General features: G+C 40.6%; 1 protein-coding gene across 2 annotated transcripts in view; it reads right to left on the reverse strand.

Annotated features, from left to right (window-relative positions):
- Positions 1-205: 205 nt before the first annotated feature.
- LOC134224182 (glutamate--cysteine ligase regulatory subunit) overlaps positions 206-13,347 on the reverse strand; it is a 33,789-nt gene continuing 20,647 nt past the window's right edge. For both annotated transcript variants that reach the window (XM_062703469.1, XM_062703467.1), the window contains 2 exons: positions 2,428-3,001; positions 206-2,362 (listed from right to left, as the gene is read on the reverse strand). In XM_062703469.1, the coding sequence (XP_062559453.1) occupies positions 2,223-2,362; positions 2,428-3,001 (714 nt within the window). In that variant the 3' untranslated portion in view covers positions 206-2,222. The remainder of the gene's footprint in view (positions 2,363-2,427; positions 3,002-13,347) is intronic.

Genomic DNA, 13,347 nt, shown 5'->3' on the forward strand with positions numbered 1-13,347 from the left:
AATCATTCCGAACTAAGATTAGCAAAGCCTACACATTTCTTTCGCATAGCTTTACAGATTTAATACCAGAGGTGGGGCACCACTCATCACAGGCACGCTATAGTTCTTGCACCAAGTTATACCACACCAAATAACAATGACTGGCGCCCAACTTCCAATTGAGATGCTCGCTGGTTGTGATGTTTCGAGTAAATAAGTTGAAGGATTTGCGTTCTTGGCTATTTTTGCCATATATTCCACTCCTTAGGTTCAATCTACCCATGTTTGTTCAGATTTAAAAAAAAAAACCAAGGAGTTATATTCAAAGTTTCAGTATATGAATAACAAATTACTCAAATAAACTTTAATATAATTTCCACTTACTGACAAATAAAAAGAAATGCTCATAGAAATTTCAAAAATAACGAAAACTATGCTGCAGACTGCCTATTTTTTCGATGTAAAAGTGTTTGAAGTTTTTATGTAATCAATCATTTATAGTCTATTTTTCTAACATGTTTGCATACCTTATTCAATAATGTTGTTACAAGTTGTGTATAATGCCTACATCACATAGTCCTCTAACAGTTCTAGCCCTATGTTTGGTTTGTATTAAATACAGCGCTGCAATCTATAATATTTCAATTTGCATCAATCATCTGGGTTCGATTGCGTTCAACATTGCTTAGAACATACAACTAGTAAGGAAGCAAACCAACAATGTCGACTCTTCGTCACTCTGAGCGAGGACACATTTTCGCTTTCGTGCACTTCCCGTACACATACACACTAAACACGCTAAGAACAGCTCGCACTGCGGGGAGTTCTTTGCAAACAGCACATCTTTACATCAACAAATATGTTCTCTTAGTAGAATCACGAGTAGATAACGATTATATTGTAGGCCACAAATGATAAAACAAATTTAAAAAAAATAGAAATGGAGTCTAGAAATCAGCATGAAACCACACATTGATCATAGACAAATAAATTGAGTTCAGTACAGAGCGTGAACCGTCGGATTATGTAGTTTCACAGTCCATACAGCATGTTTACAGTAACTAGGTCTCTGGTGCGGTGAGGATTTTGACGAAACTAGAAATGTCGCAAATTTATCGATTACTTTGATTAATCGATTAATCGTTGTGATAATCGATTAATTTTGAATCGATTACTTCCCAACGACTAATCGATTCAATAATCGACAAGAATTGAGAGCAATCGATTAGTTACTAATCGATTAATCGGGATTTTACGACATCTCTAGACGAAACTTTCTTTTGATTTTGGCAAAACCCACGCACGATGGATTGTATTTGTTATTAAAGAATATCACCACTGGCAGCGACAATTGTAATATTTTTTTAGCTGATAGCGGGCTTTCAAGCATTGATAAAGTTCTTAATCATAACATCCCTGCGGAAATTCAAAGAAACTCAGAGAAATTGACAAATTTTCTGAAGTTTATGATTTTATGCCTAGGTAATTTTATAAACTCCATAGCTCCCCATTACATATATTTTACATTTAATTCAAGTAATATTTATATATGTATCCATAAATATTGTGAGAATAAAGGAAGTGATCCTCAGTGACTCTACCTTTGAAAAAAAATCAGGCAAATTTTTGAGTATATTTATTTTATTAAAAGGCATCTCGTTTTTGAGTGTTTCAAAAACTCAACATGTAATAAATATGTAGATCCCTATGAGATATTACATATTGCAAGTTACATGCAATTTGTTCAAAATTTTTAGAAAATCGTTAACCATTCGTGATTTGCTATCCCTGTGCCCAAGTTCGCTACTATTGTGTACAATATGAGTACAGTGCATAGTAAAGCATTTTATTTTTTATAAAAATTACTGATAGTGCACGGGAAAGGCTCGCTTAGCGCTGTAATCAAGCATGTGAAGTAAATGCGACACAAGAAACGTGTACCCGTGTATGACAGTGACTAACAAAAATATAAGCACGAGTGCTTCTCTTGCATAACCCAGTTTGCTTGCTACTAGTGCGGAATATGAATACGTAGATGCCATTGAAAGCATGTCCTACCGTTGGTTTCCTTCTCGTCGATAGTCGATAAATATTTCTAACGGTTTTTGTTTTCGTTGGACAGTTCTAGATTTTTGCGTTTGTAGCGATGGCGCTTCTCTAACAAGCTAAGCAGTGACTATCCTAACCTTGACATTCGACCAATTAACATGAATGTTACGTACGTTGTTAGTGATTAACAGTATTTACTTATGAGACAGACTAACAATAAATCCCTTAGCTGCGAGAACCCCCCGGCATTTGATGTGCACCTGGAAACGGGTGGTCCATGCAGCCAGGCAGGTGCTAAGCTCCAAATCATCCAGCACTTGTCGCGGTAGAAGTTCTGTAATGGTTAATGTTGTTATTTAACTTCAACTGTTTTAACATAACAATTATTAGCATGCATACCTTGTGGATCACTGTGTGTCAGCAATTGAATCTCGTTCTTGCTGCAATATTCCTGCAGCTGTGGAGGAACTACGCAACAGGCAGCCAAATTGATCTGCGCTATCGAAGGATGCACAGTGGATCCTTCATACAAATCCTTCAACGAGTCCACGTCCAAATCTGCAATGCCCAACTGACCGATCTTCTTGTCCGTTGCATATTTTTCCAGAATGCTCCACAATTTCCGCAGATTCCCACCGGCATTTTCGCTACCCACAGCCCACTCGATGACGCCTTCCTTCACCTCCCCGTTGATTTCGTCAACCCCATTGCTCACAACCGTCCGTGGGTGGAAGGCCAAAATTAGATTGTCCAGGTAGGATACATTCAGCGTTTCGAACAAAATCTCCACGGCCTCCGTCAGGTAGGATTCCGAGAAGTGATTCAGGAAAATTTTCGCCCCAACCTTGATGTCCGTTCGCGAATGTTCCTTTATCTTTTCCAGCAGGTCGTTGTTTTTGCGTGTCACCAGACGAGACCCACCGGACTCAACGACCTCCGCTTCCGCGAATGTCGATCGCAGGCTGTCAACCAACTGAAAATAAATGGTAATGGTACAATCGATTAGGGACCACTTGCCATAAAATAGGGGCTAAAATAAGTTTCATTTCAGTTGAAGAAATATTTCAGTTGCTAATCAAAATGGTCTTCTTGAATCGAGACTTTATCACTTTTTCAAATTATGTGTTATTATTTAAATTTCACTTGTACATATGAAAAACACTGCTGAAACAAGAGCTTTAAATTTCTCGTCAATGAATTTCAATTTTAGTGCAGCTTGATACATCATGCTTCAATTTTTAGTGGAGTGATTTGTCATGCCCTACCAGAAATAACTAGTTAATTAATTAAAAACCTTGCATCCTCGATACGATCATCATGGAAAATGCCAAACATCGCAGTGCAACAGCTGATATTCATATAGGGTATATGACTGCTTCGACAAAGCTTGTTCTTTTTTTGGCTCCTTGCATATCTGTTGCTCGAATTTCAACACGCGGCCATATTAATAATGTTTAAAAAAACAGCATGGCATTTGAAGAAACAATCTGTCCAATTCCCATCGACACACTGGATCAACAGACGAGAATGTCAAAATCCGTTCCCGATTCGCCTAACCCAATTCGCTTTCCCCAAACTTCATGAATATCAAATATCAATCTCTCCGTTCGGCCTTGCCAAACCATACACAACCTGAAAGAGTTTCCATGTTTGCACGTCAAGCTGAGATATCACTTGTCGACCGTAACGCCGCCCGGTCGTACGGGCAGAAGCGATTTAATGTGACAGTAATAAATCTCTGGCAATTAAAGCTTCCAACCAAATGCAATTAGTGGAAAGAGAGACCACACTCGGTTAGATGTAACGAGAACAGCGATGCAAGTGTGACTTGACTAGATTTTAAGGTGCAGTATCTTCAAAGCATTTCCGCTTGTCCTTTCTCTCTCACGGCCACATTTCCATGAAACGGAAATTACGACATTTGTGTAGAAATGTTACACAATTCTCAACTATGAATATATACTTCTTATCAACATTCATGGATTTATTATTTTACGAAACTTCTCCATACATAAGGTTAGAAAAAGTGCTGGGTATCAATTGTGTTTAACTTGTGCTATAGAATGTTTGAAAACTCGATGTAAAAACTCGCATGTGGAAAATTTTATTTGAAAAATAAATTGGAGATCTTCCACTATGTTTTAGTAGAACTATAATCCACGACTGCAGTACCTCCGTCAACCTCCAACGAATTGTTGTTCATTAATGCGACAATTGTTAGTCATCATGTTGTGATTGGAGCTATTGACATCCCGCCAGACCGCAGTACGGATTAATTCGACACGGTTGTTTCATAAGGGCCAATGTTTTTTTTTTTTTTATATATATATCTTTATTAAAGAGATTTTCAGCCCTATGCTGGCTCATCTCTAACGGGCCAATGTCGCAAACGTAAACAATGCCTTTTCCTGCAAATTCCTCAAAAACTAGGACCGCTCCCAGCTAACAACCACTTGGAACTGGTGGCGCTCCAGGCCTTCTATCGAACGGAAGTGGAAAATACCGCCAGAAGTCTCAAATCTTCCTGAAATCAGCAGAAGAAGTCAATGTTTACGTTTGCGACTTTCGCCCTTTTGAAACAACAATGTCGAATTACGAACTTGTGGCTTCCGTTCGTGAATAGTGTGAAAAAATCTTATATGATGAAGGGTTATTGATCTGCAGTAATTACAAACAGCCTCGTTTCATTCCGTGCCGATAGTTCGAACGAGCCAGACGTGTGTGCTGTGTCTCATCGCGGATTGTGTTCGGTAGTGAAAAGGCTATTGTGTGGTGCGCTCCTACCTACGGATCCAAGGCGATTGCTGTCGGCGAGTGAAGTAGCTGCTTCTGGCGACGCCAGTGAAGCAGGCTATTGTTACTGCTGCTACCTACAGCAGCAGGGGCAGATAAGTGGCAAAACTTTTTATTGTTCTCCCTTCTGTTTGATACAGAGTGGGACTGCTTAGAATAATCGAATTAGTTTTTTAAGTTTTTTTTTTCTAATTTGCTATTAGTTCTAAGTTAGTATAAGCAAAATTATCCTTCCACCTTGCGGGGTGAGAATGGAGGAGGAGACTGAAGAAGGCAATGTGCCTGCTAAAGATGGAGGGCGCACTCGATTGTACCATGCGGCTTCGCCTGGGCCTTGGGTTGTTTACTTTCGGCAGAAAGTAAAGAGCCTAGATTTTCTCGGCATTAAACGAGATTTGACGCGTCGTTTTCCGAAGCTTGATTTTAGCCAGATCAACAGGAACAAACTACGCATCACCGCACCTACATACCAGGTGGCGAATGAAATTGCTGGCGACAGGGCGTACAATGTTGAATATATGGTTTATGTCCCCTCGCGGGAGGTCGAAATTGAAGGTGTGATCAACGCAGCGAGCCTGACTTGCAAGGATGTACTTGCGGGAAAAGGCCGCCTAAAGAATGCAATGGAGTCTACCGTGGATATTCTGGACTGCAAGGAATTGCATTCAGCAGCCACGGTAGATGAAAAGAAGGTATATTCCAAGTCAGGTTCGCTTCGGGTGACGTTCGCCGGTTCGATGCTCCCAAAATATGTTGATATTAAAAACATGCTATTTCCGGTGCGTCTTTTTGTGCCAAGGGTATTTAATTGTACCAATTGCAAAACAACTTGGTCACACTGCCGAGTTTTGTGACAACAAACCACGTTGTGGCAAATGTTCTGAAAGGCATCGGGAGGAGTCCTGCCAGCAACAAGCAACAAAATGTGCTTATTGTGGTTTGAATCCTCCCCATGGTTTGCAGGAATGCCCGGTGTACAAAAAGCGCACCCAAAAAGTGAAGCGCTCGTTGGTACAGCGCTCCAAGCAGTCGTATGGTTAAGTCGCAAGACACATCCGCCACAGCCACTGCATCGACTGCTATTTCAGCCACCGTTCGTGTAAGTGATTATTATGATTCCATATCCATTGATGAATTGGACTCTGACGCAGCCGATATGGATGATCCTGCGGAGGTACACGTGCCCGAAAAAGAGGAAGCAAACCGTCTTCCCCGGATCGCGCCGCAAGAGAACAAAAATCATCCATAAAAGCTTGGCAAAATCTGAAGGTAATGGGGTTTATTTAAAATCCTGAAGCAACCTGTCCCTACTGCTTCTTTTGATCCTAGTTGCAGTAAGACATTCCCGCCATTGCCAAAATCCGATGTTTCGAAGAAAAATCCGGCTAGGAGAATCAACGAAAGAAAAAAAGTAATTCGCACTTCTAGTAAAAGTTTTCCGTCCAAGCGAGGATTGATCTCCTTTAAGGACCTTGTGGACCGTTTTTTGAATTTATTCAATATTCCGAATTCATTGAGGCCTATCATTGACCTTTTTATACCAACAGTGGAAAGTTATCTGAAGCAATTGACTGTTTCATGGCCCCTTCTTGCAGGAATTGTATCTTTCGATGGATAATACGGCCAATACCGAAGATACAATCACTGTACTGCAGTGGAACTGTCATAGTCTGAAAAATAAATTAGACGTGTTCAAGTTTTTGATTCGCAATTCCGATTGCGATATATTTGCACTCTGTGAAACATGGCTTTCTTTTGAAGATGAAATCAACTTCCACGATTTTAATATTATTCGCCAAGATCGGGATGACCATTATGGTGACGTTCTTTTGGGGATCAAAAAATGCTACTCCTACTACAAAATTCCCATTCCGACTGTTCCCGGCTTAGAAATCGTCATATGCCAAGTAAATGTGAAGAATAAAGATCTTTGCATAGCTTCAGTGTACATTCCTCCAAATGCCTCTATTAATCGTCGACATTTTTGGAGCGCAGTCTCCCTCCTATCATCTCCAGTATTGATATTGGGTGATATGAACGCACATGGTATTGGATGGGGCGAAACGTATGACGATTATAGAGCGCCTATTTTCTATGATTTGTGTGACGATTTCAATTTGAATATTTTGAACACTGGTGAAGTAACTCGAATAGGACCGAATGGTCAACAAAGCCGTATTGATCTGTCTTTATGTTCAAATTCACTATCATTAGATTGCACGTGGAAGGTAATTCAAGATCCCCATGGTAGTGATCATATGCCGATAGTTACCACAATTAAAAGTAGCTATCAACAATCTGAGCCAGTTAATGTTCCTTTCGACATCACGAAAAACATTGACTGGCCAAAATTTGCATCGGCGGTAAAAATTGGTATTGAATCAACTGATACTCTTCCACCTTTGGATGAATATCGATTCCTTACTGAGTTGATTCAAAAAAGCGCACTAGAAGCTCAGAAATGACGCGTTCCAAGTACATCTGTCATAAGAAGACCAGTCACCCCTGGATGGGGTGATGAATGTACTAAGTTGTATTCTGAGAAATCTGATGACTTCAAGGCTTTCCGTAAACACGGAAGGTCCGAGCTTTTTGAAGAGTATTTGAGGCTCGAAAGAAAACTCAAAAATCTTCTCAAGGCAAAAAAACGTAGCTACTGGCGACGTTTTGTCGAGGGACTATCACGAGAAACCTCAATGACAACACTTTGGAAAACGGCTCGCAACATGCGGAACCGCATTTCCACCAATGAGAGTGAAGAATACTCCAATCGATGGATATTCAACTTCGCAAAAAGGTCTGCCCAGATTCCGTACCAGCAGAACCGCTATTTCGAGAATCAGTCACTGATCCCGGTTCTTTGGGTGGACCATTCACAATGCTGGAACTTTCTATGTCTCTTCTTTCATCGAATAACTCTGCTCCGGGATGCGATAACATCAAATTCAATCTTCTTAAAAACCTCCCAGATATCGCAAAAAGACGATTACTTGGCCTGTACAACTGTTTCATGGAGTACAACATTGTGCCACCTGAATGGCGACAGGTCAAAGTAATAGCTATTCAAAAGCCTGGGAAACCAGCGTCTAATCACAATTCATACCGACCGATTGCCATGCTATCATGCATGAGAAAATTATTGGAGAAAATGATCCTTTCAAAAGTCGACCATTGGGTCGAATAAAATGCATTGCTTTCAAATACTCAGTTTGGATTTCGAAAAGGGAAAGGAACAAACGATTGTCTAGCGTTGCTCTCTGCAGATATACAGCTGGCCTTTGCGCACAAGGAGCAATTGGCTTCAGTATTCTTGGATATTAAGGGCGCTTTTGATTCAGTTTCCATTGAAGTACTGTCAGACAATCTGCACAGTAGTGGATTACCCGTTATTTTGAACAATTTCATGTATAATTTGTTGTCAGAAAAACAAATGAACTTTACACTCGGTACTCTGACAACTTCCAGAAATAGCTACATGGGCCTTCCCCAAGGTTCATGTTTAAGTCCCTTGCTTTATAATTTCTATGTTAAAGATATTGACAATTGTTTGGAAGGACAATGCACGCTCAGACAACTTGCAGATGATGCCGTGGTCTCTCTAAGAGGTCCATGTGCAGCTGTCTTGCAAGGACCATTGCAAAGTACCCTGGATAATCTGACTGTTTGGGCCAGACATCTAGGGATCGAGTTTTCACCGCAAAAAACTCAGTTGGTTGTGTTTACTAGGAAGCGGTACCCAGCTCAACTGAAACTTAAACTGTTGAATGATGACATCAACCAATCTTTATCTTCTAAATACCTTGGGGTCGTGTTTGATTCTAAATGTACTTGGAAACTCCATTTTGAGTATTTGATAGAAAAATGCCGGAAAAGGATCAATTTTCTACGTTCTATCTCCGGAACATGGTGGGGTGCTCACCCGGAAGACCTCATCAAACTTTATAGAACGACTATTCTCTCTGTTTTAGAGTATGGCTCTTTCTGCTTCCTCTCAGCAGCTGATTGCCACCTGATCAAATTGGAACGAATTCAGTATCGTTGTTTGCGTATTGCTCTTGGCTGTATGCATTCAACGCATAACATGAGCCTGGAGGTGCTTGCTGGAGTCACTCCTTTGAAGCACCGTTACTGGGAGCTCTCACTTAGAATACTCATCAAATGTGGAACAACTAACACACTTGTTCTAGATAACTTCGATAAAATGCTTGAACTGGCTTGTCGTTCAAGATTCCTTAGAGTCTATCTCAACTACATTTCTTCAGATCTTTGTCTTCCGTGTTATAATCCACCTCGAGTTCACTTCACCAACGACAGTTCCTCAATTGAATACGATCTGTCCATGAAACATGCTATTCAAGGAATACCAGATCATCTTCGAAATATTTCTATTCCCTCCATTTTTTCTGAAAAATATGAACATGTCAATTGCAACAGTAGATATTTCACTGATGGTTCTCGCATTAACGGATCCACTGGCTTCGGTGTTTTCAATGTAACTTCAACCACCTTCCGAAAACTTCAGGAACCGTGTTCGGTTTATGTTGCTGAGCTGGCAGCAATTAACTTCGCTTTGGGGATAATTTCCAATCAGCCCGTAGACCATTATTTCATCTTCTCGGATAGTCTTAGTTCTATCGAGGCACTCCGGTCGATGAAACCTGTTACACGCATCTTACTTTCTTACAAACATAAGAGAGCAGATGCGTGTTTTGGTCGAAAGATCATTCAAGATTACCTTTGTTTGGGTCCCATCTCACTGCTCAATCTACGGCAATGAGAAGGCAGACTCGCTGGCAAAGGTGGGCGCACAGGAAGGTGAGGTTTATGATAGACAATTCTCGAGCAACGAGTTTTTCCCATTAGTCCGTCAGAGTACTCTTCAAAGTTGGCAAAGAAATTGGACACACAACGAACTTGGACGGTGGCTATTTTCCATAGTTCCAAAAGTTTCTGGGCGAGCGTGGTTCAGAGGTGAGGACTTAAGTCGAGGCTTCATTCGCGTGATGTCGAGACTTATGTCTAATCACTATTCACTAAACGCACATCTGTACAGAATAAACCTTGTCGATAGCAACTTATGTAGGTGCGGAGCTGGTTATGATGACATCGATCACGTAGTTTGGTCCTGCTCGGAAAATGACGCCTCCAGAGAGCAATTATTGGATACCCTTGTGGCCCGAGGTAAACAACCCTTCAGGGAAGTTCGCGGTGTTTTGGGAGATCGTGATGTTGTCTATATGCAGGCCATTTATAGTTTTCTTTGTGCTTCTGGCATCAAAATCTAACATTTTGTTTTTTTTTCTTTCTTTAAAGTTTTTTTTGTTCTGTCTCTGCCTTTTGACGTAGAACTACGTCTGTCTTTTCTATATTGGGGTACACTTTACGATTTCGAAAAATCAAAAAACGTCACGAAAATATGATAGACTTTGATCGTTAATATCTCAGCCGTTTCTCGATGGATTTACAATTTTCTTGGACCATTCGATCAAGGAAGAGTCAACGCTTCATAACCGATGTACAATGAAGTCATTTTTCACGCAGTTTTTGTACACGATTCACTTTTTATGCGATTTAGTTTTCACTAGAATTTCGGGATTCGGCCCACATCCTCCGCGCAAAAACCGACTCCAGTGTGTTACAATATTTAGGTATGATAATATTTTGTATTGAAAACTTGCTAACAATTTAGCAATAATAATAATATTTAGCAGTTTAGGTTTCGGTGAATCAGTCAATCTCGTAAGTGTATCGCAAACTTCTTCTTCCATAGCACTACATTCCAAATGGAACTTGGCCTGCTTTTCAAAGTTCTATTAGCATTGTTTTAGTTATTAATTGAAAGCTTTATATGAGTATTCAATATGTATCTTGTGTGACAAATACAATGGATACACTATGCTCGGGGTGTCGAGAATGTTTCCCACCCGAAAATATCCTAGATTGGATCGAGAATCGAACTCGCCATCTCCTATTGATGCCAGTAGAGAAGCTCGGAATATTCTTCACTGCTGCAGTGGATGTGTTCTGGGAAACTTTCTTCAGTTCGTTTTTGCAGATTACTATGTGTCCAAAGTCCCACGTAACTCACATGAAGGAATAATAATTATTATCAAACTTATTTATCGCGTCAATTCTGACTTCTTCCATAGGAAGTCCACCAAACGCCATTATCAGCCCAGCTTTCACGATGTGATTTTCTATCACGAGCCACCGGGGTTTTAGACTGAGAAATCATAAAATGAGTACTAATTTGCTCTGACCTCAACATCTTGATAATTATATCTATGACCAGAGTGCGTAATGCTCACTCAATCTCAGGAGCGCAAGATAAATCTAGACCATCATTTGAAAAGGGCGTAACTGTTACGCCCTTTTCAAATGTTGGTCTAGAAATAACGAAAACAGATTCAACCTGGGCTTGAAAAACGCTTGCTTTGGTTTCTCTCATCGAACAGTAAAGTCGAAAACCTGTACATTATATAAAGCCACGTAGTTCAACGTCACCTTTGCGTACAACCCGATTGGGCTGCACCTTTGAGTTTTTGTTCCGTAGAGCTCCATAGCTCTTGCCATCTGGAAGATGCTCCCAGTCGAACCATTCCTCGAGCACGACGACACGCCACATCGTCACTGACGCCAAATGCCCGGATGAGAAGCTGAAATTTCCTGATCCCAAATCCTAAGCCCTGTCCATCCTTAAACATTGTAAACTAACCTCGAGTCACCACGAGTACGCTGGCTTCTACCCCCCTCTTACTAACCGTAAAATAAAATGATATTGATTGTATATATCACAAAGAACAATGGCTCCGTAAAGTGTTATACACGCCTGAGCCTACCAAATAAACGAAATTGGAAAAACAAACAGCCTCGTCTTCAAGGACGTAAGCACGAAATGTAGAGCTTGCTGAACGCTGAGCTTCTTTAACTTCATTCAAGAAAATTGGTACGTAATCAGCATGGATCTTGTTTTCGAACAGTTTCAAGCCCTATATCAACATGGCGTACCTGTATATAATGTTGATGCATTGTCTGATTATGTTTATAGCCTAAACTACCAATAAAATAACGAGCTTCCTAGTCATATTTTCATGAATTAATTCGAATAGCGCAATCAACAGAACAACATGAAAGCTATTGATTGCAGTATTCAAATTAATTCATGAAAAAAATGTTACTTAGGTCCTTTTGAAAAGTTAATCGAGATTTCTGGAATTTCATCCTACGGTTTTCTTTCGAACCGTGTGTTTTTTTTTCTTGCTCATCTCACAGTTATTTTCCAAGTCATTCAAACATGTGCACGAATATTATTTTTGTATCAATCATTTGAAAAACGACATGCATTACCGGCAGCCTCTTACGCTTTAGCACTTCCCTCTACAGAAATTTTACTATTTAGTTCAGCTTTCATAAGCTACATCGTAAACTTATGTGTAAGTGCAATGATGAAGCTTTCTCGAAATAATATTGCTTCTTCTTCTTCTTATTGGCATTACATCCCCACACTGGGACAGAGCCACAGCTTAGTAAGCATGAGCATGAGCATGATTGACCGCCCACGGTTGCTACTCCGTTATTGCCAGGTAATTAGTAATTACACAGAGAACCAACAGATGAACTTTGGGACTAACATCATCTTCAATGTGTAAGAACTGGTGACCCAAAATAAGCAATACCAGCGCCGGCCGTGTCCGAATGTAGGTCAATTAAGGAATAAGTAGGAAACTGTTGACGTGATACTCGCTTTGATGGAAGCTGACGAGTCATCTGCACTTCCACGAAAAATCACTGGAATTTGGGTATATGGGGTAGGGAGTGTGGCAGGGTTCGTTTTGGTAAACGGTCTGCCGTGTATAGCGTGTAGTTTGATTGATTTCGAACAAACACATTCAAACGAACACCAATTATTAATTTTATCGACCGCACAGTACACAACTGGATGCAAATTAAATTTTCACTTTCTGATTAACTCATTCACCCGCGCAAAGCAGAATAAATAATAATGCTGTCAAATTTGAATTTAATTAGTGATATCATTTTTTACATTATTCGTTACCCGTAACAGAACTGAACAAACCCACCCACTCCCTAGACAAGCCGTAACATTTTGTAACGGAATATTGGGTACCCACCCACCCCTCAGGGCGTTATGTAATTTGTGAATGAGCCCCTACACAACTGGATGCAAACTAAATTTTCACTTTCTGATTAACTCACTCACCCGCGCAAACAATAACCATCTTTGGAAACTGGGACGCACGACTGCCCGAAGCCTATTGGAAGCCTTGGACCCCCCCATCACAGTCGAGCCGTTCCAGCCGACGACCAGCAGCCGTCCCAGTCCTGTGTTTGGGGTCGGTGAAGAGGACTTCCAAAATCCAAATTCGGGCAAGTACAATTCTTTCTCGAACACTTCGTGTTTTGAAATATCTACGACTTCCAGTCAACTTTTTTCGGACGAATCTAACCGTACTGTATGCATCGAGTCACTGGGACGCACGCTAGCCGTAAGCTGTATGGAAGCCT

This window comes from Armigeres subalbatus, chromosome 3 (genome assembly GCF_024139115.2).
Source record: "Armigeres subalbatus isolate Guangzhou_Male chromosome 3, GZ_Asu_2, whole genome shotgun sequence".
Taxonomy (NCBI): domain Eukaryota; kingdom Metazoa; phylum Arthropoda; class Insecta; order Diptera; family Culicidae; genus Armigeres; species Armigeres subalbatus.